The sequence below is a fragment of the Ochotona princeps genome, chromosome 27 (assembly GCF_030435755.1).
Source record: "Ochotona princeps isolate mOchPri1 chromosome 27, mOchPri1.hap1, whole genome shotgun sequence".
Classification (NCBI taxonomy): domain Eukaryota; kingdom Metazoa; phylum Chordata; class Mammalia; order Lagomorpha; family Ochotonidae; genus Ochotona; species Ochotona princeps.
The window spans coordinates 21,919,867-21,945,241 of NC_080858.1; the positions used below are offsets into that span (position 1 = coordinate 21,919,867).

At 55.6% G+C, this 25,375-nt stretch overlaps 2 protein-coding genes across 16 annotated transcripts in view; both read right to left on the bottom strand.

Moving 5' to 3' along the window:
* CHD4 (chromodomain helicase DNA binding protein 4) overlaps nt 1-9,797 on the bottom strand; it is a 33,119-nt gene extending 23,322 nt beyond the window's left edge. For 3 of the 15 annotated variants that reach the window (XM_058656143.1, XM_004596372.4, XM_058656142.1), the window contains exons 1-14: nt 9,638-9,797; nt 8,563-8,741; nt 4,839-4,960; nt 4,436-4,630; nt 4,109-4,227; nt 3,743-3,984; nt 3,440-3,567; nt 3,074-3,209; nt 2,759-2,937; nt 2,341-2,580; nt 1,514-1,717; nt 1,184-1,389; nt 466-597; nt 287-383 (exon numbers count right to left, since the gene is read on the bottom strand). In XM_058656143.1, the coding sequence (XP_058512126.1) occupies nt 287-383; nt 466-597; nt 1,184-1,389; nt 1,514-1,717; nt 2,341-2,580; nt 2,759-2,937; nt 3,074-3,209; nt 3,440-3,567; nt 3,743-3,984; nt 4,109-4,227; nt 4,436-4,630; nt 4,839-4,960; nt 8,563-8,662 (2,100 nt within the window). In that variant the 5' untranslated portion in view covers nt 8,663-8,741; nt 9,638-9,797. Of the gene's footprint in view, nt 1-286; nt 384-465; nt 598-1,183; nt 1,390-1,513; nt 1,718-2,340; nt 2,581-2,758; nt 2,938-3,073; nt 3,210-3,439; nt 3,568-3,742; nt 3,985-4,108; nt 4,228-4,435; nt 4,652-4,838; nt 4,964-8,562; nt 8,742-9,637 lie in introns of all 15 variants that reach the window. The other 12 variants (XM_058656147.1, XM_058656146.1, XM_058656145.1 and 9 more) reach the window with 6 other exon arrangements.
* Nucleotides 9,798-19,799: 10,002 nt separating this feature from the next.
* LPAR5 (lysophosphatidic acid receptor 5) lies at nt 19,800-21,713 on the bottom strand. Its single transcript, XM_004596458.2, has one exon. The coding sequence runs from the start codon at nt 21,511-21,513 to the stop codon at nt 20,398-20,400; it is 1,116 nt and encodes a 371-aa protein (XP_004596515.2). The 5' UTR covers nt 21,514-21,713; the 3' UTR covers nt 19,800-20,397.
* Nucleotides 21,714-25,375: the final 3,662 nt, after the last annotated feature.

Consider the following 25,375-nt stretch of genomic DNA (forward strand, 5'->3'; position numbering starts at 1 on the left):
AAACTGAGCCATGAATTAAGGCTCAGAAGACCCAGGCTGCAATTGAGTTTTTAAAGAAGCTTTGTAGTGTGATTCCTCACTTCTCCAATTAACACCGCCTCGGTCATATGAAACACCCCGAAGTTTTATTTCCCCTGATGATGGAAAGATACAGTGGCCCTGGTGTTTTCTGTGCACAGAGATCTGCAGGAGGGTGACCCCGAGGAGGCATGCGTAGCTGCCACATTACGTGGCAGGGAAGACACACGGTCCCCTCCAGCACACACTGCCCCTCCTGCGGACTCACATCCACCGTTGGCGTCTCAGGAGGCCTCTCCAGCTTCCTCAGCTTCACCTTCTTGAGCTTCTTGCCGGGTCGTCCTTCCTCACCCCTCATCAGTTCCCTAAAGCGGACAGACACCACACAGCTGCCCGGGGTCCTTTCAGCAAGCAGCAGCTCCACTCCTCTCCCTAGATCCCTCTCACCTGTGATTCCAATAGCTCTGCTTGAACAGGTCGTAGTCCTGTATCTCCACGTCTTCACTCTCCCAGGATGCCTGGTCGTAGGGTAAGTCTCGCCACTTGATCAAGTAATGGACGTGGCCCTTCTTGTCCACACTGCAAGATCACAGGAAGAAAATTTTCAGATTAAGGAGGCAACACCCTCTCCTCCTAAGTCAGACTTGATCTCAAACCAGACCTGTAGGTTCACCCAAGGCTGGAACTTCTCAGAACCTCTAGTAAACCAGCCCGCGGAACAAAAAATACCTCTAAACTATAATCCTCTGGGGCCCAAATATCAGGATCCAGTCAAGTTAATAACAGTGCCTTCCGACTGTAGGTTACTGACGATAATCATGTCCTTCCTTCCTTCATTTGAAAGGCAAGAGACAGCAATATCTCTGTGCCTTGGTTCACTCTCCCAATCCCACAGCAGCCAGAACTAGACCAGGCCAAAGTCAGGAGCCGAGAACTCAACCCGGGTCTCCTATATGCGTGGTAAGGAGCCAACCACTTGAATCATCATGCTATGCTGCTCTCTAAGGTATGTACCAACAGGAAGCTGAACCTTAAGGCAGAGTCAAGGCTTGAACCTTGGGTCTTTACCACGAGGCCAAATGCTGCTCTGACATCCACTTCCCTAAGCCCTTTGGCAAGTCTCCCACAGACGCCCTGTGCACCTCCAAGGTGCCACGCTTGGTACCTGTGGTTGAGGATTCGATGGATCATCATCCACTCGGGCTTTATCCCATAGCGATAGAAGCGTTCCTCCATCTCTGCAAATTTGGGGTCCTTGTTCTTCCTCTTCCGACTCTTCTCTTCATCACCACCAAAGTCCCCAGAGGGTGGCTCATCCATGTCATTCTTTCGCTGATAGTTCCGGAACATCACCTGACAGTGCAGCTCCAACTGTGCAGAAAGAGCTCAGTCAGCCCCGAAGGAACTGTGTTCCCTCCCTCTACACAAAAGGCTGCTGTTTGATCACTGCCCTCTTCATTACTGCTTCCGCCTCTCTAGCCTCTCCCAGACATACCTGCAATTCGGACACCCAGGAACAGTGCCAATAAGACATCCCTTGCCACTTCACAAAGAACTGCCGCTCTGGCCGCCCCTCCAGGGGTTTGGGTGAGGGGGTGTTGGGATCAGCATCTGGAGGCCGAGGTACTGGAGTGGGAGACGGCGGCTGACCCCATTTCCAGATTAAGATCTTCTGCACTTTGCCCTTCAGAGCTGGACACTGAGAAAGACAGGCGACTCAGTTCCAAATCTCAAATGTGCAGAGGAAACGGTACAGCCCATAGCTTCAATCTCAAAGGATTATTCAATCTCATTTCTAGCGATATCGAATCCAAAGGCCCTTCTAAAGCAACAATAACAGAATTCCCTCTGTATTTCTGAACTTCACTGCCATTCCCACTTGCCTAATACCCAGCAGTGGGACTTCAGCAATTACCCACAATGAATGTACACAGGAAAAACTACACACCTGGAGCCCAGAAATCCTTCCACAAGCAATCTAAAAGCCATAAGGGGGACCCCATTAAACAGTTCACCTTACCAAGACCACAAGGTAGGATGGATGTCAAGATAGGGCCAGATGTTCTCAACTAGAGATACTCTATTTCAGCCCTCTGCAGTGAACTAGCTAAACACCAACTTCTCAGGTCAAAGTTAGTGTTACATCTCCCAAGACCAAGGTATCCCAAGACTATGGAGGAAGGAAATATCCATCTTGGGCTAGAAGTTTCTGATTCTCCAATGATTCCCTCCCGCACCTCAGCCTCCCAACACCTAGAAACATAAGCAGCAATTCCTTCTGCCAGAATGCACCTTCCACCCTGGCTGAAGTCGCTCACTTACTGTACAGCGGGGACAGAGCCATTCGCCATTGGGAATCTCCGGGAGTGGTGGGTTCAGGCAGTGGATGTGATAGGACGAGGGACAGGTGTCACAGCACAGCAGTTCCCCACCGTCCTTGCAAACTCGGCAGAACTCCATGTGGTGGTCATCCTCCTCTTCGGGGTCTCCCCCAACTTCTTCTAGGATCTCTTCGCCCTCTGAATTGTCCTCCTTGGCCTCCCACTGGATGCCCTCCTTCTCCTGCAGTCAAGCGTCACAGACTCCAATTACTACCACTCCCTCCCCCCCAGCTACACCCCTTGCCCATCACCCATGGGATGTTCACAGGCTCACAGCCAGGAACCCAACTGTGGTCCCTGAACCCTCCACCCCCCATCCCCTCATGGGTGCCCCAAGGCCACAGTGGTCAGACACTCACGCAGTGTGGGCAGCTCCACTTGCCCTCAGGAGCCTTCTCCATATCTGGATCCAGGCAGACCATGTGGTAGGCTCTGGGACAGGTATCGCACAGGATGATCTCGCCGCCTTGCTGGCACACCTCGCAATAGTCCTGGTGGTCTGTCTCATAACCATCCACAGCAGTCACCTCCTCCTCGCCTGGGCAAGGAAGAGGGAAAGCCCAGTTATTAGAAAAAAACCACCGCCCCCCACCCCATCTCCTAAGGGAGATTAAGCTTCCCCAGTCCCACCCACGTCACCCCACCACGTTAACAGATACAGAAAAGAAACACACCTTTCTTTTTCTTTTTAGTGGTTCGGAGTTTCTTGCGGCTCCGGCTACTGCGGCTGGTAGAACCGTCAGAAACAGAATAGCTGTTGATACTGGCATCATCGAAGTCAGACTCCACATCTAAGTCGTCATCCTCGCTCTGGAGAATGAAAAGAACACAGAAGTTCACGCAGAGGAAAAAGAGAGGGGCACGGAGAGGACCACCCTCTCACCGAGGCTATTGGATGGACCCTCACTGGGAGCCAGCCCAGCTACACTGTGTTCTGGAGCCACACCTCCACATTCTTAGTGAAGGACCCGGACATAAGGGCAGCATCCCTTCCAGTCCGTGTGGCACCTTGGGCAAACAGATGGGCTGGGGAAGCTCACCGAAGATCTCTTACGCTTGGAACCAAAACCTCCCAGCTTGATCTTCAGCGGAGCTACTTTCTTGGGTTTAGGCTTCTTGGCATCAGGTACACGAGGGCTACCCTTGGGCTTCCTCCGAGCGTTGGGACCTAAAACACAGGGTGAAGAAAATGCCTTCTCCACCCAACTTGTTTCACATCTCCAGCTTTCCAAATTGTTCTCCCATCCCCAAGCAAGGAGCTACAGAACAGCCACCCCTCTACGCCCTATCCCGTCTCACCCCAGGCCCACACCAGCACCCTCTTCCACAGCTCCCCATCTCACCTTTGCCCTCCTTGGTCTTGGCCTTGCGGATAGGCACCTCCACAGGGGGAGGGGGCGGTGCCACTTCAGTGGCTGTCACCATGCTCTCTACCACAGCCACTGCAGCTGCTGCTGCTGCCGCCACGGAAGCCCCAGAACTCCCTTTGAAGGGGTTGTTGGTACTGAACTCCCGCCACTTAGCACCCAAAACCATCATCATCTTCGAGACAGCAATCTTGGGGTTTTTGGCAGCAATGAGGGGTCTGGTAGGTAAATGGAACAGAGCAAAAAAAAAAAAAAAAAAAAAAAAAAAAAAAAATGTGTAAGAATAAAAAGAGAAGAGAACCAGTAAGACTCTACTTCTCTGTCAGGACCCTCCTGGCTTACCGGACAAACTGGCTGAAGGCCTTGTAGTTGGTGAGGGTGCGATAATCCTCCTCTGAGAACACGTGGTCAATGTCCTCCATGCCCCAATCTTCCAGGAGCTGAGCAGATGACTTGGGCTCCTGCAAGCAGAGCGAGGTCAGTGGCCTGCCACCCCAGGCCCACACCTCACCTGCTAAGGGAAAGTGCGTTCAATCCACGGCAAAGGGCTGAGAGAGGAAGCAAACAGAAAACAGCTGGGCACAGAATGTGCCACGCAGGGTCCAGCGGCCGTCAGGGGACCAAGGACAGAAGGCTAACAGCTGGGAAAAGGGGACAGAGGTCAAGCACCTTTGAATCGTCATCGTCGTCATCCTCTTCCTCCTCCTCCTTCCGCTTCGATTTGCTCTTCTTCTCTTTCTTTGGCCCAAGCTTCTTCTTCTTCTTCTTGCCAGGCGTGTAGTCGCTGCCCTCACTGTCCGAGCGCAGGGCCACCTCTTCCTCCTCCTCCACAAACTCCGGCCCCTCCCCAGAGCTGTCCCCCAGCTGCCGGCAGAAGAGCAAATGCTGGAGCAGGGAAAGGGGGGAGGGAGACAGACACACACATGCTACACACACGCTGACCACAGGCCGGCCCTGAGGCTCGAACCCCGGCCCCGGGCCACCACTCCACAAAGGAGCTGGGGACCCTCCATCCTGACCAGAGCTACCCTCCTCTTCCTCTCTTTCCCGCTACAATCCAGTCGCCACTCACCTCCTTTTTTTGGCGCTTGCTCTTAGGGATTTTGGGGTCCCGAGGTTTCTTCGGCTTCTTCTTCTTCTTGAGCTTTGGGGTTTCTGCTTCTGATAAATCCTCTTCTGGGTCCTCTTCGTTCTCTACTAATATTGGCCGACAGCGGCAGGGAGCAGGAAGGAGAGAGCAACAGCAAAGGTCAGGCCCTAATCCAGACGCTTTGACTACATTCACCACCTCCTGTCCCAGATTTCTCTGAAGAGAGCTGCAATGCTCACCACACAGAAGGAAACCGATCCCGGGGACAAAAACACACACCGAGAGCTGGAAAGACCCAAGGCAGGCCCACCTCGGGCAGCCAGCCAGGCCCTCACCCCTCAGTCCTTTCTACCAGCCCTCAGGTGGCTCACCGGGGCAGCTAAACCAAGATACAGGCCCACCAAGTAAGAGAATTAGGTCCAGGCCAACTGTGACTGGCCACCAAGCACTCCAAAAACCGGCACAATAGCCTAGTAGCTAAATCCTCGCCTTGCAAGCACCAGGATACCAGATGTGCAACAGTTCATATTCCAGCTGCTCCACTTCCCATCCAGCTCCTTGCTTGTGGCCTGGGAGTCAGCGAAGGATGGCCCAAGGCCTTGGGACCCTGCAGCTGCATGGAAGACCCGAAAGAAGCTCCTGGCTCATGGCTTTGGATTAGCTCAGCTCTGGCCATTGCGGCCACTTGGGGAATGAACCAGAGGATATAAGATGTTCCTCTTGTCTCTCTCCGTCACTCTAACTTTCCAATAAAAATAAATCTTTGAGTAAATAACATATATACATTAAAAAACAGAGAATGAGAACGAAAGGTCTCCTTGTAAGAACACACTACACAGCAGATGCCTGCCACATGCCACATCACCACCAGCTTCAGGGGGTTCCCAGGAACCACAGCTTTCCGGAATCCCTTTGGGGGCTCATCCCTGCTCCCAAGCACCAGACCTGCCAAGCCTCAGGTAAGGTCAGCTGCCAGCCCACCCTGGTGCCCAGTCCCAGGCATTATCTCCTTCCCCACTGTTCCCACCCTGCTCTTCCTGACCAGCCCCTCCTGGGTCAGCAGCCTCTGCTCTCCAGGGGCCCAAATCAGCCCAGCTGTCACCATCTCCCCCTTCAGCCAATCCTCCTCCCATCTGGCTCCACCTCCTCCCCTGGCTGGAAGCACACACAAAGCCTGGGGTAATACTGAGAGCTCCTGGGCAGGGGTAGGTAGGAAGGGGCACCATGGGAGGGGGAGGAGAGGCCAAGAGGCAGCTTCCTTTGTAACAGACATTCACACCAGCATACCAGCTCCCTCCTCCCGCCTCTCCCTCCGTCTTCCTAAGCCACCCCCGCCCAAAGGGGGGGGGCGGAGAGTGGAGAGAAGCGAGTGCCTCACCCACTGAGCAGAGGGAAAATGGCTCCTGACCGCAGAAGCCGGCCCAGGGCACCCAGCTGCCAACATAGGACAGACAGGAAGTGGCAGGGAGGGGGTGGGGCTAACAGAGGTAGCCAGGGAGAGACTGCCCTCCCAGGAGCCTTCCCAAAAACAACCTAGCCCCAGGTCCCAACACCACCCAGCTCTGACACCTACTGTGGATGACACCCTCGTTCTAGGTAAGGAAATCCAAGGGTACCAACGCACGAAGGGTGAAACTATGAGAGGTACTGTAAGAGGTAGGGTACTAGTCCTTCAACCAATTACATCTTCCATCATCAGGGATAAGAGTTCATGAAGACTTGGTGGAAGTACTGTCAGCATATAACTGTCTCCCTGTTTCTGGTACCCAAATTTCTACCTGGAGCAAGGAGAGCCCACTTCGAGAAGTCCCCAAGTACTCTGCTTCCTCATCAAACTCATCCACAAATTTCTATCCCATGTATGCATCATGTGTGTCCCAACAAAATTTTCTTAAGAAGGTAAAGATGGTAGTGGGAAACTGTTGCCTTAAATCCCACACAGGGCTTAGCATCTGGCTCCACCCTTCCCAAGCTGGCTGTCAACCAGGCACTCTAACACAGGAGGCTGCACAAAGCCCCCCCAACCTCTTCTGCAGCCAAGGGTCAGACCAGGCGCAAGAAAGGCCCCTCCCACTCCCCTGGGAATGGTCCAGATCTCCCCAGTAATCCCTAAGTCATCCCCTCCCTGCCCCCATCACCTGCATCTAAGAGGCAAGCACAATGTCACGGGTGGGGGGGGCAGGGGGACCTCCTTTTCGCAATGCAACCCGCAAGCCTCTCAAACACAGAGCTGAAATGTGAAGCAGCACTCCAGCTGATCCAGAAGATTTGGGAACGGGGCAGAAATGGGGTGTGGCAAGTGGAAAAACTGGGTCACACTGCAGCTTGGAGCAGAGTTCACTCTGGGAGCCTACACAACTCCTAGCAATTCGGGGGAGACCCCCCCAAATCAAGGGGCCAACAGGAGGCCAAGATGTGGCACCAACATGGGCCACAGGGCCCCACTACTTCCCCCAGCACAGAAAGGGCAGGCTCACCTCACTCAGCATCCCCACCGTGGGAAGGGCAGAGCAGTCTGCTCTCCCAACCAGGAGGGCGGTAAGACCCGGGCCCAAGTGTGTGACCTCAAGACCCATTAACAGACTGACTCCTCTGCTAAATGACCTGTCCATTGTGGAGAATCCCAACTGAGAAAACGCCAACTACGAAAGCATCTTTTCGGCACTACCCCAACCCCCAGCTGCAGCGAAGAGAGAGGAGACAGAAGTGGACAGCGTTGGAAGGGAAATAAAATAGGACCAGCAGGCTCCAGAATAAGAAAAATAGGAGCAGAGAGGACGAGGTTAAAAAAAAAACAGAATATCAAGGAAACCAGCAGGTACGTTAGCTAAGGGTTCTAAAGTCGATGAGGAAGAGACGCCCACTGAGGCACATGACATCAGCCCTCATTTGAGGACAGGCAAGGGCTATTCCAATCAGGCACAGTGGTTATAACCATACGGGTTTGGCCAGTCTATGGAGCCACCCCAAAACACAGATAGCGCAACCCCTAACACACCCACACAAACACTTCACACTGCCAGCACAAACCCGGGGCTACATCACAGGCAGAGAAGCCTCTAGAGAAAACAGTCAGCCTCCTGTGCAATTGCAGGAGCAAGAGAGGGGCCCTCTCTCCTGCCAACCCCCCTCTTACAACGCTCTTTGGGGCCCCCCACACGCCAGGCCCGAGCACAGCCCCACTTCATTCCAACAATTTGCCAGAAGTGCTCTAGATCCTGCTAGGGAGCGAGATTCAAACTTCACGCAGTTGAAACAGCAAAGAAAACTGGTAAGCTATCAGAAGCTAAAAATAATCAGATAGAGAGTAACCAACACTCCCTCTTCCCCACAGCAGCCACCACAGGCTCCCACCAGCCCAGATGCAACCTCCAACGCCCCCCACCACCATCAAAGAGTCCCCTGGGGAGCGGGGGCAGCCACCTGCACTGCTCCCCAAACCCACACAAGGTAACGCCTGCCAGTCCCAAGCTCCCCCAGCTGGGCACTGCACGGCATTCCTCCAGACAGCCGGGTGCAGCAAGCTCGCATCTGGGACCGCGGTGCCCGGGAGGCGCATGGCTGCCAGCCCCCTCACGACTGAGCTGCACAGGGAGAACCACTCCCTTCGGATGCCCTCCGCACAGCCCAGCCACCTCTCAGGAGTCACTCGGGAGGGCGCTCACAGGCTCCTTCCTGCCCCCAGGGCCCTGGGGAAAGAGCTTACCTGGGTGGGGTGGGGGCAGGCTGTTGTTCAAAAGTGCATCCATATCCTCCTCCTCACTGCCCGCCGAGCAGGGGGACGGGGAACCCAGGGCCGACGCCATCCCCTTCCGCTCCCCGGCCAGGGAATTGGCCCAGCTGCTCCTGCCTGCGGCCTGGGGCCCTCTCCACTGGCCCGAGTCACTGTGCGGGGGAGGGGGGAGAAAGAGAACAGTCAGTGACGCGCACAGGCCCCCTCCCCCACACCACCCGTTCTTTCCGCCGCCACCTCCCCCCCATCCCACCCCAGCCACCCCGGCAGGGCACCCGAACCACTCAGGCTTAACTTAGTTCCACACTCCTCGGGGGCAGCCCGGAAGCCGGCGCCCCAACAAGCGCCCCCACCAAGAGAGGCAGCGACGCCCCCGAGGGCACACTGGTGCAGGCGTGGGGAGGCGAGCAGCCGGCCGGGACCGAGCTGGGTGTGTGGGGGGGCGTCCGAGTGGCCGCCGCCGAGGGGGAGGGGGTGCGGGGAGGCGGCCGGCGGCGAGCGCCTCGCGGGGACACAAGGTCACTTGGGGGTGGGGGGGCGCCTCCCTGCGCCCGGGGAGGGGCCAGCTTCCCAGACAGGGCAGCGCTCCAAAGGCTGTCTGTCCTCTGGGACAACTCAGGTTCTCCTCCGGAGTCGCGGGGACCAGGGGGCGTGGAGGCTCCGAAGCGCGGAGCAGGGAAGGTGGAGCGGGGGAGGCTAGAGGGAGGGACGCGGGGGGCCAGAGAGCGCCCACCCGGAAGGGGGCCGGGCCACGTGTCCTGGGGGGCAAGTGAGCAAAGGGCGAGGGGGCGGGCGCCGGGCATTGTGGGAGACCGAGCCCGAGCCGGGGGTCGCAGGGAGCGCGGCTCCGGCAGGGTCAGGGCGGAGGGCGAGGAGTGAGGGGGAAGCCGGGCACCCTGCAGGGCAGGGGAGAGGAGAGTCGGCGGCTGCGGGCAGGGGGCGGTCCGCGGGGCTGGGGACGCCCGAGGAAGGGGCGCCCGGAGGGATGACCCTCGGGGTTCGTCGGGCTGAGAGGGGCGTCCCGTGGGGAGTCCCGCACGCTCCTCACCCCCGAGCCGCCGCAGGTCGCGCCGGGTCCGGCCGGTTGTCACTCCCGCTCCAGCTCCTCGCCGCGGCCGAAGGGGGGAAAATGGCTCCGGCTCCGGCGTCGCCTCTTAAAGGGCCCGAAACACCGGCCGGGAAATCCCACCGCACAGGCCCCGCCCCCCCACGGACAGCCCATAATAACCTCAACCAACTCCAACCCCCCTCCACTACCGCCACCCTCCTCCCTAGGTCTCCCGGGCAACCCCCGCCCCCTCGTCGCTCAGGCAACCAGTGGCCACGCCCCCTTTGAGCGCGCGAGGGCGCGCGCGCGCGTCACCCGGGCAACCGCCCACCTCCTGGCCATCCCATAATACACACGGACACCCCATCTACACTTACACACAGCGCTTCCCCCCCGCCCGACACACACACACACACACACACACACTCCATATAGGTCAGGGGGCTGCTGAGATACTATTACAGGTCTTTTGCAACTAACCGGCTCCTCCCTCAGACATCCCATAATAAGCATCCTTTGCCAACTTCTTCACTCTGGGCCTCATGCAAACATCCCATAATAATTCGTCACCACTCCCTCCCCAGGGCCATCCCATAATAAGCACCCCTCCCAGGACTTCAGCCTCATATCCCATAATACTCATCCCCACCCCCCAGACATCCCATAATAACTGCCCTTCATCCACCCCCAGTTTGATATCCCATAATAATCAGAAACTCACCCCCGACACACACACACACACACTACAACGGACACTCGACCTCCTCCCACACACATCCCATAATAATCAGGCTCCCACTTTTCTACTCTGCCATCCATCCCAGCCAGCCCCCTAGAGCTGCCCTGCGTCCAGAGGCCAGCTCCACCCAGCCCGCCATCTCTCCCAGCCCCACAGCCTTCACGACCACCGTCCCCTGGCGTGACCACCGTCCCCTGGCGGAGGCAGCCAGCCCATCACCAACGGCAGCTCCCTTCACCCGCAGATGAGCATCTAATCTTACTAACGCTGAAAAAAATCCCATAATAACTCTACTCCCCCACCCACATCCTGACATCCCATCATTTCAAGGAACCTGTGGTCCAGCAGACATACCATAATACTCCCCACACCACCCCGTGTCACATCCCATAATGCTCCATCCTCACTCCACCTGCCTATACCCCTCGGGCCAGGCATTCTGTAGTGTTTCCTATGCCTACCTCCCCACCTGCAGAAGCTGTCAGCCTAGGCTAACACACCCAGCAGAGGGTGAGGCAGACTGCCCACACATGGCCCTGGACCGGTCCCCACTCCTGAGCCGGAGCAGGGTAGGGCACAGCCTCTCCATGTCAAAGCCCCTATTTCCCCATCTTTTCCTCACTCCGAAGTGAGCACCAACTTGGGGCCCCTCCCAGTCCCACCAAAATCCATGTATTTTCCAGATGTTTACCTCCATCTCGTGTCAAGTCAAACCAACCAAATACCAAATACTGAGCTGAGCAGATGAGACACTGACATCAAGGTTTAACTCACCTGACGACACCTGCTCACAGGCTCCCCATCCACGCTCTCAATCCCCCCAGGTTCCCTCCCCACGCCCTCCGGCCAGAGACTTCTCACCAATTCACCCTCAGCCCCCTCCTTGGGGTAAACATCCTATCATGATGCAAGCTCAGGGTCCTGCGATAAAGTAACTCACAAAGACCCCAGCGAAACCAACTCCCATTCTCTTAACACACACTGACAGAGAACCCAGTGAGGCACGGAGGGGGGCCACACGGAGAAACACAGACTGCGATTCGAGTTACTGTGCCTTGTGTAGAGGGAGAACGATTAAACTAAATCCCGGCAAAGTTCTTGGTGGCCCTTCCAGAAAAGGCTGGAAAGCAAGTCCTAAAGGATTTGTAGATACAGACGGATGCTCTGAATAACTTCCTGTCTGTCCCCTCCATCTAGGGGGCTTCGACTGGAAAGCAGTGTTCATCCTGCGGGCGCCTCCTGTATGCTACATCCTCCCTTCTTGGCAGTTGTCAACATGCTGGAATTTCACCCTATTCTTGAACACAAATCCTGCTCCTGTTTTCCAGACACCTTCCTATTTTACCTCCTAACGTCTCCTCGCACTTCTCATTGGCCTAGTCTTCCTCTTGTGAAGATCCCATTCTCCACCCGAAAAAGCTAAAACATACCGATGGGCTGGTATCTGTGATGCCTGTCAGCTGTTATCAGAGTTTTCTGGGTTCAAGTCCCAGGTCCACTGCCAAGAACAGATTCCATTAGTGCACATCCCAGGAGGCAGCAAGCAAGCGAAGGCCCAAGGATGTGGGGTGCTCTACTATCCACATGGAAAAGAACAGGGCTTTTCAGCCTGCCCTGGACATTTGGGGAGTGAACCTCTCTCTGCCTCTTTTTGCCTCTCTGCCTTCCAAATACACTAACAACAACAAAAACTTGTGTAATGTTCACCATCTCCCCCTCCCTCTGCATACACAGCATTCCAAAATGCCTTCTTCATTCAACGAGCCTGTAAAGCTAGCCTCCCAACACAAGCCATCACCTTCCCTTACTCTTCTTTTTCAGTCACCCTCAGGATCCAGACCTGGAGTTGAGAGAAGCCTATCTTTAAAGCTCTCTGGCCCTCAGACAACCAGAGCAGATACAAAGTTCATCAACTTTTTTTTTTATTTATTTTAATTGGAAAGTCAGATTTACAGAGAGAAAAAGACAAAAAAGATCTTCATTCCTCAAGTAGTTATAATGGCCAATGCTGAGCCAAATCCAAAACCAGGAGCCAGGGGCTGCTCTGGGTCTCCCACGTGGGTGCAGGGTCCCCCACATGGGTGCAGGGTCCCAAGGCTTTGGACCATCCTCGACTGCTTTCCCAGGCCACAAGCAGGAAGCTGGATGGGAAGTGGAGCAGCCAGGATACGAACCAACGACCATCTGGGTTCCTGGTGCATGCAAGGTGAAGACTAGCCACTAGGCTACCATGCTGGGCCTAGCCCACCAACTTTTCCTTCTTGCTGATCCTGGGAGAACCAGAATCTGAGTGAAACACTAAGATCCCAACACCACACTGTTGCCTGGCTGCCCCTGGCCCCCAAGCTACACACAATGTATCCAGCTGCAATGTATCCACGCCCGTTGTCACTGTAGGAGAGGGAAAGGTTGGATCTCTTAAGAAGGGCCCTTTCTGGGGCCCGGCGGCGTGGCCTAGCGGCTAAAGTCCTCGCCTTGAAAGCCCCGGGATCCCATATGGGCGCCGGTTCTAATCCCGGCAGCTCCACTTCCCATCCAGCTCCCTGCTTGTGGCCTGGGCAGCTCCACTTCCCATCCAGCTCCCTGCTTGTGGCCCTGGGAAGGCAGTTGAGGACGGCCCAATGCATTGGGACACTGCACCCATGTGGGAGACCTGGAAGAGGTTCCTGGTTCCCGGATCAGCGCGCGCGCATCGGCCCCTTGCGGCTCACTTGGGGAGTGAATCATCGGACGGAAGATCTTCCTCTCTGTCTCTCCTCCTCTGTGTATATCTGGCTGTAATAAAATGAATAAATCTTTAAAAAAAAAAAAAAAAGAAGGGCCCTTTCTGGTCTTAAGTGAAATGACCCCCAGGTCTCCCTCACTCTCCCAGATGGCTCATCCCTCCCTCCAGGATGTACAGAACCAGAGAACCAGCCAAGAGCAACTGAGTTTATGAGAAGTGAAAACTTGCTTAGGGAAATCACATTCCTATTTCTCCCAAGTGGAACGCTGGGGTGTACCTGACAAGGTTCCCCCTCCCCCAGCTGCTGTCTGCCTTGTGGCACCACTCCCGTTCCCCATTGAACTGTTTTCTTACCATGGGTGTCTAGGGCATCAAAGACCTTGGTCTTTGCCAAAAATCTCCCATTGTCACCTTTGAAGTTCATGTTGCTTTTTTTTTTTTTTACTAATATCCACGCGGACTTCCTGGACCACCCCACCCCTTTGCCGGAGTCATGTGCTGCGCAGTCATTTCCCATATTTTCTGCAAGGTGACCATCGTCTCTCCCTGCATTCAACCCTCTTGACATCAAGGAGGAGCCATCGCGGAATGAGACCCTCCCCTCTCCTCGCGCTCAGCGCTAGGGGTGAAATGTCCCACCCTGAGGGAGACACACAGCATGAGCACATCTTCTTCCGCGGAGCTGCTAGACACCCATTCCATTAGGCCCATTTTCTACTCTGTTTCCTTAGGGGCTCCCGCTCCAACCTGGATCTCAACTTCCCTTGTGTGACATCTGCCAATCTCTTCAATAGCCCACCTTATCATGATGATTCCTTAATATGAACCCGGAAGAAGCTGTAACTAGGGGGCCCAGTGCCATAGCCTAGTGACTAAGGCCTCGCCTTGCATGTGCTGGGATACCATATGGGCGCCAGTTTATGTGCCAGCTGCTCCATTTCTCTTCTAGTTCCCTGCTGGTGGCCTGGAAAGCAGTTGAGGACGGTTCAAACTCTTGGGACCCTGCACCCACATGGGAGACCTGGAGGGAGTTCCTGGCTCCTGGCTTTAGACATGCTCAGCTCCAGCCATTATGGCCGCTTGGGGAGTGAACCAGAACACAGAGGATCTTTCTGTATCTCCTTCTCTCTGTATATCTAACTTTCTAAAACTAAAAAAGAAAGGAAAAAAAACTTAAAAAAGAAGTTGTAACTAGGCAGCCCCAGCCTCTCGTCTGTGATGGAAAATATTGGTACCTTTAGTCAATCACCTTCTCTCCACCCCCTCCCAACAGGGTTCACCAGAATGAGTATCCCCTCACTTCTCTTGCTACCCACTTTTCTCTGACCCCCCCCCCCCCAGGCTAAGGTCAAATTTTCTTCCTCTTTTCTTGAGTTCCAAAGAGCTAGGATGAGGACGTGTTGTGGTCTTTAGCAAGGCTTCCATGGCTCTCCTTCCTGCTCTAGTTCCATGTCACCTTCTCAGATAAATTATAATAAGCCACAAAGATTGAGGGTGGGATAGTCTCCTCATGAAGGCATCCAGGAGGGTGGCTTCTCTAGCCAGCTGCCTCAGATCTCTGTGTCCACCCAGGGTACGAATGAATCCTGGATAAGAGAGAGGTTATCCATGGAGCTTCCAGTATATGCAATGCAGCACCTCTCCTTGTCTCCACGTTTGCAAGCGAGGTCCCAGGGGCCACAGTGTTCTCCAGCTGGGGAAAACACAGAAAGATGCCTGTGGGGTCCTGGGGGAGAAGGCCCTTGTGCATACCCCCTACCAGAGCAGGAAGGACAGGAGTTGCTGGGCACTACAGTCATCCAACTCCTGCCTTCGATGCGCACCCAGCAAGAATCAAGGTAGGTCTGGCTTCCACCAGGCACTGCAGGTCCTGGGCTGGCATCCTGGGGCTCACCAAAGTTGTAAAAAGGACCCAGGCAGCCCAGAGTTCAGATTTGGCTCCCTGGAGCCCGCCCCAGGGGCCCATTCAAAAGCAGCTGTCACCAAAGAAACCTCTCCACCAATTCCTCCTGCCAGGCTTCAGGTTTGGCTCCAGGGCTCACCCCACCCGCCCCAGCTCCCCCCCCCTTCCTTCCTTTTCTTCTCCCTCCCCCCCAGCTTCACCTACCCAGGACAGCCCCACCCAACTGTGCAGGGCACATCCCATAATAATCCTCCTTGCCAACCCCCACCCCCCCCAAAAGAGAGGCGGCCATCCCATAATAGCCACCCACAAGAGACATTCCGCGGTGACCGCCCCCTCCCTGCAGAGCTGCTGGGAGCAGCCATCCCATAATAGCCGGTCGCCTGTTTTACTGGTTACGGCTGTGGAGGGAGCTGGAGAGGAAATGGAGGGGAGGAGGAGGGGACGCGACTCGAGGGCCCCCACTTGTGGAGGGGAGGCAGAAGGAGCAAGGCAGTGCCGCCGGGGTGAGAACGGCCTGGGCAGGTGGTAGCAGGGAGCCTCTGGCCACCACCTCTGCGCCACCTCCCTCGGGCACTCTCCCCCTTCTCGGAGTAGGCTGCTGGGTAGGGATGAGGCCAGGTGCCCAGGGTGTGCGCCGCCCGGAGGGAGAAGGCTCTCAGGTGTCTCGCCCTCCCAACCCCCTCCCTCCACCAGGGGCTGGTGGAGAGAGGAGGCTGACCTTGGTTGGAGCGGCTGGGGGGCTAGAGGAGAGCTCCTCAGGCCCTCCCCACTCTGCACCACCATCCCATAATAATCCCCCCAGCCCCACTCCCCCTCCCACACACGACATCCCATAATATCTTCTGGAGCAGCAGTCCCCGCAGTAGGTACAAAGAGCTATCCCATAATAAGCTTCCCCACCCCCACTCGGCACCCCCCAACTTGGCCCCCCCCTCGGTCACATGCAGCCGGTGCCATCCCCCGCTGCTCCCCCCTCTGGCCACCGAAGGCCTTGCCAGCCCATAATACTCTAGCCTCTGGTCGCAGGAGGCCTCCAGCCCATAATACTCCCTTCCACCACCACTCCCCCCCTTCCCGCCCCGCACCCCTTCCTCCCGCCTCCAGTTGGAGCCGGGCCTCACCAGCCCATAATATTCCCCCGGCTCCTAAGGCTGTTCCAACCCATAATACTCTCCCTGTCTCCTAAGGCCTCTCCATCCCATAATACTGCCAGACGCCTGACCTGTGGGCCAAACCCCAGCCCGTTGCACACATGGAGGCTGTGTCAGCGCCGGTCTCCCAGCCTGTCCCTCCTCCTCCACCTCGCCCAGCCAGCGCGCGCCCTCCGGGCTGCTCACCCGCCCTCCGGCCCTGGGCCCCTCTCCCGGCCCCACCCCGGGCCTGCCTGGGCCCTGAACTTCCCCTCCGGCCACCTCCCTCGTCCCTTCTTCAGGGCTGGGTTCTTCCTGCACAAGCCCCTTTTCTTCCCCCTGGTCTGCACCTTTCCCTTGGGCACATGTGGGATGGATGGACACCAGCCTGGTGCAGTGGGCTGCTTCTGAAGCCAGCCTGGCTGGAGCCTGGTGCGGGCGGCCAGCCTTGCCTCTGGGGGTCCCCGGTCCTTCCCTAGTGCTGATGGTTGGCACAGCTGGGTCTGGGTGAGACAGTACCCGGAAACACTCTCCGTGGGCATCTTTCCCTTATGGCTTTCTCCTCCTCATATGCCTTGGGGAAGAACTCCCAAAACGTGATGGAGCCATAGCCCCAGCTCACACAGGCAAAGGCAGAGGCACACGAGTTTCCATGATGGCTGAAATGGCCCTGCCACAAGGTGACAGCTGAAATTAGCACCGGGGTTTGGCCAGCCTTGGGAGATCTCACAGGCTTCCTGTGACAAACTCCCACGTCCACTGTGGTTCCCTGAGTTCCTCTGGAGAGGAGAGCGTGGGGGAGAATGAGCCAGCTGCCTTCCACCCCAGGGCCTCTGATAAGCAAGACCCCATGAGAGACCAGCCTCCCCTCCTTGCCCAGGGACCTATGGACCCCCCTCATCCCAGGAACCCAGGTGGCAAGGATGTCCTCCAAGAAGCCTGGGCCGTGTAGCTTCTACACTTCCTGGAGCTTGTTCTGTTGCCCAAAATGACGATGGTCGATTGTCTTCCTGCTGTTCAGCGTGTGGAAGGACCATCCTTCCTTGCAGAGGGGGACCTGCCCCTCAGTTCAGCTTGAAAACAGGAGAGCTGCCTTGGCGCTCACTGGGCTTGTACGACACCCAAGCCGCCCTGCAGGCTACTTACTCTCTCCTGAGCCCTCCGTGGTTCTCCAACAGGGACCAACTCTAGCGGCCATTGGAGCCCAGCCCCACTGTGTCTGGCAAGCCAGAAGGGCAGGGCAGGTGTGCTGCAGGGGAAAGTGGCTTAGGAACATGGGAAGAGGAACAGGTGGTTGGGAGAGGCATCCCTTTTGAGGCACGAAAGCAAAGGATCCAGGGGGGATACGTCATGGAGCTGCGGCTAGGGAAGGCAGAGATGACCAGGAAGAGAGGGGCAGAGCAGGGTGGCCTGCAGAGCCCTAGCGCGTGGGAACAGAGTAGAGACAGAGCCAGTTCCCCCTGCGTGACCTCAAGACCTGCTGGGGATTACCAGTACCCTTCACTCACAGGGTTTATACAGTCATTAAATAAGCTCTCGCATCTATAGCATTACAATGCAATCTTGCCATCCAGGACATGTTTTAAAATCAATCCCACGAACCCTGTGGCCCCTGTCCTTGTCTGTCTTTTGCCTGCTGGAGATGGTCCAGCACCTTGCCAAGGTGGGGTGCCTCCCAGACCTGGAGTGAGGCCGTGGTTTCTCTACATCTTGTTTCCCTCCTAGCCACCCCTGAAGCTGTGGGGAACCAATCCCTGTGACAGCCATGCTCGTTACCGATTCCCTTAACCCTCCACAGCCTGTTAACTTGTAGGGTTCTGCTAGTTCCCCCTCCACCTACCCCATTTCCTTAATCTCAGCTTGCTTCTCAATTCTCCTGGGGCCAGCTCACTTCAGAGCTAAAGGTGTGAGTGCCCCAAGGCTCACTCTGGAGACCCTGGTCTTTCCCAGCAGTGGCTCCCATCAGCCACTGCAGCTTGTCTCTGCTGCAGCAGGAGGTCCCGGAACAGCCCTCAGCTTCTGCCCCCCTTGCTTGCCTGCACAGGGTGTCTCACTCTGGAACCTCAGGGGCTCCCCACTGTCCTTAGAGCCACAGCAAGTGAGCGCCTTTCCCCGCATTTTTTTTTTTCTTGCATCTTTGTGTCATTGCTACCACTGTCTCTTCTGTGGTCCATGCTACTTCTCAGCAAGAGGTTCATTCATTTACTGGCTGTTTATTGAACATTTCCTCTGTGTCAGACACTGGCGTTTGAGGGGGGGGGCAGAGAACAGGCATGAAGAGGGTACATATCAGAAAAAAAAGTCCCACTCCCCCGGAGCACACAGGTTCCTGAGGGAGGCGGGAGGGAGGAGACAGATAAGACACTGTCAAGGGAACATAAATAAATAAGCAAATGGTATGGCATGTTGGTAGGTCACACAGGCTGTGAGGCTGAGTTACTTGGGTCTTTGTGCTCACATAAAAGTACTCAAATAATTTTTTAAAATTGTGTTTCAGTTTGGATAGGGCAAAGTGGATGACATTGAGAATCGGGACTGCTGGTGGCCTCAGGATAGAGGAGGCCTTGAACCTTGAACTTGAAGCAACAAGCGGCAGGTGCTAACCTCTTTCTAGAGCAGGGAGGGAGTGCGGAAAGAGCCCAGGCCTCTCACACAAGAAAGCACCCAACTTCGTCCTCACTTTTGAGGACTCTGGGTCAGTTTCCCAGTTTGGCCACCAGGGGTCAGTTTACCCCAGGAAATCACCAACAGTGGTGCTCCCAGAAACACACACACACACAAAAGGGTTATTCTGAACTTGCACCTGCATGCATGTGCGCGCGCACACACACACACACACACACACACACATGGTCTTGACATGAAGGCACACATGCACACAGGAATTCCTGTGTAGAGTACCCACCGCAGTCAGCACTGTCAGATCTGAAGATGCCCAAGAACCCCCTCGGCAGCCCCTCCCAGCACCCCACTTGGCTGCAGAGGAAAAGGAGCCGTGGATGGCTAATTCCCTCACCTCCCCCAGCAAAGCGCAGCCACTCCAGCCCTCCCCTCAGCTCCTCCTTCCTTCCCTGGCTGGCACACAGCTCCTTGCCCCTTCTCAGGCCCCAGGACTTTCGCCCAAGTTAGTGTCCCCATTGGCGGGTACCAGCTCTAGCTGCACCCACAAAACTCCAGGCCGTAGGGCCTGTTATTGACCACTTTGTGGAGTGCTTTCCCCCACAGAAATCCAGAACAAAAGTGAAAGTCTGCCATCCCCCAGGGAGAAGTCAGACCTGAACTCTAATACTTTAGCCAAGTATGTTTCTCAGAGTGTGATCCAGGGACCAGCTCCTGGGAGAAGTCCCTGGGGTCGCAGCTACCATGCCAATTGTCCCTTTCATCCTACGTGGCTTCACACGTGGAGTTTTCCAGAGGCGGCATGAGGTGGATGGCACGGTTATTGGAACGTATGTTTGTATTTCTGTGTCTGAGGGAAGAACATCTGTTTCACTAGCTAATGAACGAAGAAGAAAAAGCTCTCTAGAACTCTGGAATTTTTTTTAAGAGCATGAGGGATCTGAGAGCAGAGTGTTTGAGGCTTGAGCACCAAGGAGTTGTCCATACGCTGGACAAAGCAGGCGAGGAGGGAGAGAGAAATGACAACACCCAGGCTCAAGCAAGGGGGTGGTGGTACGGGACCGGGCAACTTGGAAAGGGGAGCTAGGACTAGGAGTTGGCCAGGGTGGACACCTTATTGGCTTTAGCCTGGCCCAGCTGCCCCATGCCTGGGCGTCAGGCTTAGGGTGTCACTACAGAAGACGCAATGCAATCCCGTCCGCAGTGAATGAATGTTCAGCCCTGGGTGATGGTGGTGGTGAGGAGTCTAGGTGACAATGACTGCAGGTGGCTACCATGGCCCTCAGATTGGCCCAAAGGTGAGCTGATGAAAGAGCTTTTTGCATGAAGGAGCCTTGGTGCCCAGGCCTGGGAGACCCTTGAGCTCTCAGACCCCAGCAATAGATCAATGTCAGAAGAGCCCTTTTCTGTTCCACCTGCCAGTGCTTAGCCAGGGGCCAGGCCAAGGTAGGGGTCCCCACTGTGCAGAAGCCAACCCAGCAGCCTTCTTCCATCCTCCGGGGGGTAGGCCTTGGGCTCCCCTTGTTTCTGCATGCAGAGGCTCACACAGGGGACCCAGAAGCCCAAGGGCCAGGTCCCACCTCTCACAGGAGGGCTACCCTGGGCAGAAAAGGTGATCTGCTTGAAGGGTACAGCATCTTTTCAGAGGGCGAAGTCCTGGCTGCACTGGGTGAGGAGCTCCCTGGGGCCGCTGGACCGCTGCAGGAGCTCCTGACTGGTGGTATCCAACCTGGTGGTGTGGATCTCTATTGCCTGCGCACCGTTGGCCTGGGTCCTGGCTCTCTGCGGCTGGCGCAGACCGCGCAAGGTGTTGCGGAAGCCCTCAGCGCTGAAGTAGTACACCAGCGGGTCGAGCACGCAGTTGGCGCTGGCCAGCAGCACCATTACCATGAGCACCCTGCGCACCTGATCGCGGGCTGCGGGGCGGGCCTCCACCAAGTGGCTGCGCAGCAGCCCGTAGACGGCCAGCGTGGTGTTGTAGGGCACGAAGCACAATAGGAAGATGACAAGGTTGGCCAGCAAGAGGTGCACGGTCTTGCGTCGCCGCTGGCTGCGCGTGGCGTCGCGCCGCCCCAGCGTGCAGAAGACACGGCCCGACGAGTAGCCCACGGCCACGAGAGGCAGCCCGAAGCCTAGCGCCTCGGCCAACACCAGGAGCGGTAGCAGGCGGTCTTTCCACAACTGGTCGCTAAAGCTCTCAAAACACAGGCGTACCTCAGTGCCCTGGTAGCTGCAGGGCGAGGGCCTGTGTACACGGGCGGCGGGCACGGCGAACACCAGGATGAGCACCCACACGCCCAGGCACACCAGCCGTGCCACACGGGGTCGCCGCAGGTGCCGCAGCCGCAGCGGATGCACGATGGCGGCATAGCGGTCCAAGTTGATGAGCATCAGGAAGATGCAGCTGCCGTACATGTTCATCTGGAAGATGGCACCTGCTATCTGGCACAGGAGGTCGGGGAAGGGCCAGTAGTGCAGCGCGTAGTAGGAGAGGCGCATGGGCAGCGACAGCGTGAAGAGCAGGTCGCTGGCCGCCAGGTTGCACATGTACACGCTCACCACCGAGTGTACCCGCAGCGCGCGGAGGAAGACCCAGAGGGCCAGCGCGTTGAGCGGCAACCCTGCTGCCAGCACCAGGCTGTAGGTCACCAAGTGCAGCCGGTGGGTGGGCCTGTAGTCCAGGCACGGAGGAACAGAGCTGTTGTTGACAGAAGCGTTGATGGAGGAGTTGGCCAGCATAGAGGTATTGGACAACATCCTGCCCAGGTAGCAAGGGGAGCTAACCTGGGGGCGTCATGGGGCATCCTGCACTCAGAGCATCACCTTCACATCCAGCTGTGAGGGTCTGGAGGCTTGGGCAGAGGAAGAGTTCCAAGGGCATCAATGGCAGGTCATGGAAATATGGCCCGAGGTTCCTGTGACAAGGAAGAAAGGCAGTGGCCCAGGGCCGGTACCTGGGTCATGGCACCATCAGCAGTGGAGACCCTGGAAGAGGAAGACACCCCAGAAGTCAGACGGAGGGACACAGACATTAGTGTTTGTTCAGCTAACCTGCCTGGCCACCAGAATGTTCTTTCAGTCTCAAGTTTTGCTTCGCCTTCCATCTGGCCGGAATTGCTTCCTAAAAAGCATGAGGTTAAATACCCAAATTCTAGGGCTTGGCGAGATAGCCTAGTGGCTAAATCCTCACCTTGCACACTCAGGGTCCCATACGGTTGCTGGTTCATGTCCCAGCTGCTCCATTTCTCATCTAGTTCCCTGCTTTTTGCCTGGGAAAGCAGTCGAGGACGGCTCAAAGCCTTGGGACCCTGCACCCGCATGGGAGACCCAGAAGAAGCTTCTGGCTTTTGGCTTTGGATTGGCTCAGCTCTGGCTGCTTCAGCCACTTGAGGAGTAAACCAGTGGATGTCTCTTTCTGTCTCTTCTCTGGAAATCTGCCTTTTTAATAAGAATAAATAAATCTGTACAAAACAAACAGATTCTAGAGACAGTTTATTTACATGAGAGGCAGAGAAGAGATCTGGTTCACTCACCAGAAGCTTCTCGCAGCTGGGGCTGGGCCAGGCTGAAGCCGGGACTGAGGACTCGGTTTCACACGGGTGGAAAGGGCCTGATTCCTTGAGCTATCACTGTTGCCTCCCACGGTCTGCGCTGGTGGGCAGCTGGAGTCAGATGAAGCCAGGAATGGACCCCAGTATGGCTCCATGAGCATGTGAACAGCTAAGAATACGGGCTGGCCTTGCCTGGGTTTGCATGTTGGCTTTGGCACTGGTGTTGTGGTGAAGCAAGGCCCAGCCCAGCCCTTGCCTTGTTGGCATCCCATGTCGGAGTGCCAGTTCTTGTTCTGGCTGGTTTCCCTTCCTTCCAATCCAGCTTCCTGCTAATGCACCAGGGAGAGCAGTGGAGATGGCCCAAGGACTTAGATCCCTGCCACCCCTGTGGGCAACTAGGATGGACTTGTGGCTTCTAGCTTCGGCCTGGCCCAGATGTGACTCATTTGGAGAATGAGCCAGCAAAGGGATGATCCATATTTCTATCCTTCCCTTCCCCCTGCTCTTTCTGTCATTCTGCCTTTCAAATAGATTTTTTTTTTTTTAAATAAATAGGACCCGAAGCAATGGTTCAGTGGCTGAGTTCTTGACTTGCAAGTGCCAGGATCCCATATGGGTGCTGGTTCATGTCCCAGCTGCTCCAGTTCGTATCCAGCTCCCTGCCTGTGGGCTGGGAAAGCAGTTAAGGATGGCCCAAAGCCTTGGAACCTGGCGCCTGAATGGGAGACCTGGAAGAGGCTCCTGGATTTGGATTGGCTCAGCTTGGCTCTGGCCTTTTGGGGAGTGAAGCAGCAGATGGGAGACACTTCTGTCTCTCCTTTTCTCTATAAATCTGACTTTCCAATAAAAATAAATATTTCAGAAAAAGAAATCAACACATGTTGGCTTTGTTGGGGTAGGTGTCATGTCACAGCAGGATTGAGCTACCACTTGGGCCACCTGCATCCTCTATTGGAGAGCCTGGCTTGGGTCTCGGCTGCTCTATTTGTGGTTAAGCTTCCTGCTAAGGCACCAGGGAGGCAGCAGATACTGGCTTCAGGACAGATTCCTGTCACCCATGTGGAGAGTCGGATGGAATCCTGGGCAACTAGCTTCAGCCTGGCCCAGCCTTGGCTGCCCTGGGCATTTGGGGCATGAATCAGCAGGTGGAAGACGTGTGTGTGTGTGTGTGTGTGTGTGTGTTTCTCTGCATGTTACTCTGCCCTTCAAATAAGCAATCTTTAAAAAGAAGGAGTACTATAGAGCACACCCCTGGGCCAAGTGCACAGCTGGCTCCCTGTTATCACAAGAATAAAGTTCATACTCCTGAGCATACAACCCTAGCCGCACTCATTGCATCCACCCCTGCTCCTGTGTGGGCTGGGCTTGAGGGTCCAGCAAGCTGGGGTCAGCTTGCTTGTTTGACCTAACCCCGTCTACGAAATGGAAATAATAATATGAGAGCGCTTGCATCCCAGCCTCAGGGAGAGCTTCACTTGACTGAATTTGACAGTCCAATAGAAGGCCCTGTGCGTTAAGCTTTTCCAGGTGTTTGCTACTAGACAGCTTGCCAGGACTGTGTGTGTGTGTAGGGGGAGATGATAACTTAGTATCCCAGGGCTCAAAAGGGACCTGGGGCTCTAGGGCCCTGGGCCCCTGGAGGGTGGAGGTGAGGCGAGCAGGTACTGCCATGAAGACATTGCCAAGGTGGTCAGACAGCGGCGTCACGGTAGCCACTGTTCTCAGGCCGGCAGTCAGGGAGCGCTTAGCACTGAAGCTGCTAGGTGTGATGTTTGTGTTCCATGCCGGAGCACTGGCTTCCGTCCCTGCCTCTGGCTGCCAACTCCACCTTCTTGATAATGTGGACTCTGAGAGGCAGCAGGTGACAGCCCCAAGCACTATGGCCCCTGTCATCCTGGGGAGACCGGGATTGGGCCTCCAGCTCCTGGCTGGCTTGGTCTGACTCAGCCCCGGGCGTTGCAGGTATCCGGGGACTGAACCAGCAGCTGGATGATCTCTCTACATCTCCCCCTCTCTGTTTGCCAAATACAACAAAAACTGTTCAGAATTAAGAGAGACAGACCTATCTTGGGTTCCTGCCTCCTGGCTTTTGGAAGCTTTTGTTTCTCAAATAAATGGCTCAATGTCTTTGAAGTTGGCAGATAAAGGGTATAACTCTGTGATAGCGGAGGTGCAGGACAGGATGTAGCTTGAGGCTGCCACCCTCATCAACCACCCCCAGTCCAGCCTCAGATGCTATCTGTTGTTTGTGTAAGGGGCACAGTACACACAATAGGAGCCGGTGCCGTGGAATGGTGGGTTAAACTTCCACCTGCAGCTTCAGCATCTCATGTGGGCACCAATTTGAGTCCCAGATGCTCCACTTCCCAGCCAGCTCCCTGTTTGTGGCATGGGAAGCCAACAGAGGATGGCCCAAGTCCTTGGGCTCCTGTACCCCCATGGAAGACATGGAAGAATCTCCTGCTCCTGGCTTTGGATCAGCTTAGCTCTGGGCATTGCAGCCACTTAGGGAGTGCATGGAAGACTTCTCTCTCTCTGTAATTCTCTCTGTAATTCTACCTGTCAAATAAAAATAAACAAATCTAAAGTTTAAAATGCATATTTAAAACATTTATTTGAAAGAGCAATAGAGTCAGCGAGAAAAGTCATTCATTGCTGGTTCATTCCCCAACTGGCTGCACAGCCAGACCTGGGCCAGGCCAAAGTCAGGAGCCAGATATTCCATTCGAGGCCTCCCACATGGGTCTCGGGGACCCAGGCACTTGGACCGTTTTCCACCACCTTTCCAGGTGTGTTAGTAGGAGCTGTAGCAGAAGCAGGACAGCCAGGACTGAAATTTGCACTCCAAGATAGGATGCCAGCATTGCCAAGCATGGCTTGACCCAACAATGCCTGCTCCTAAATGCAGCTTTTAAACTGCAGTAACTCAGCGTCCTTAAGTATATTCACAATGTTGCGTAATGATCACAGTAACAATTTCCAACAATAGAACTTTTTTTTGCATTTAAAAAAAAGATTTACTTATTTCTATTGGAAAGTCTGATATACAGAAAGGAAGCTCCTCCATC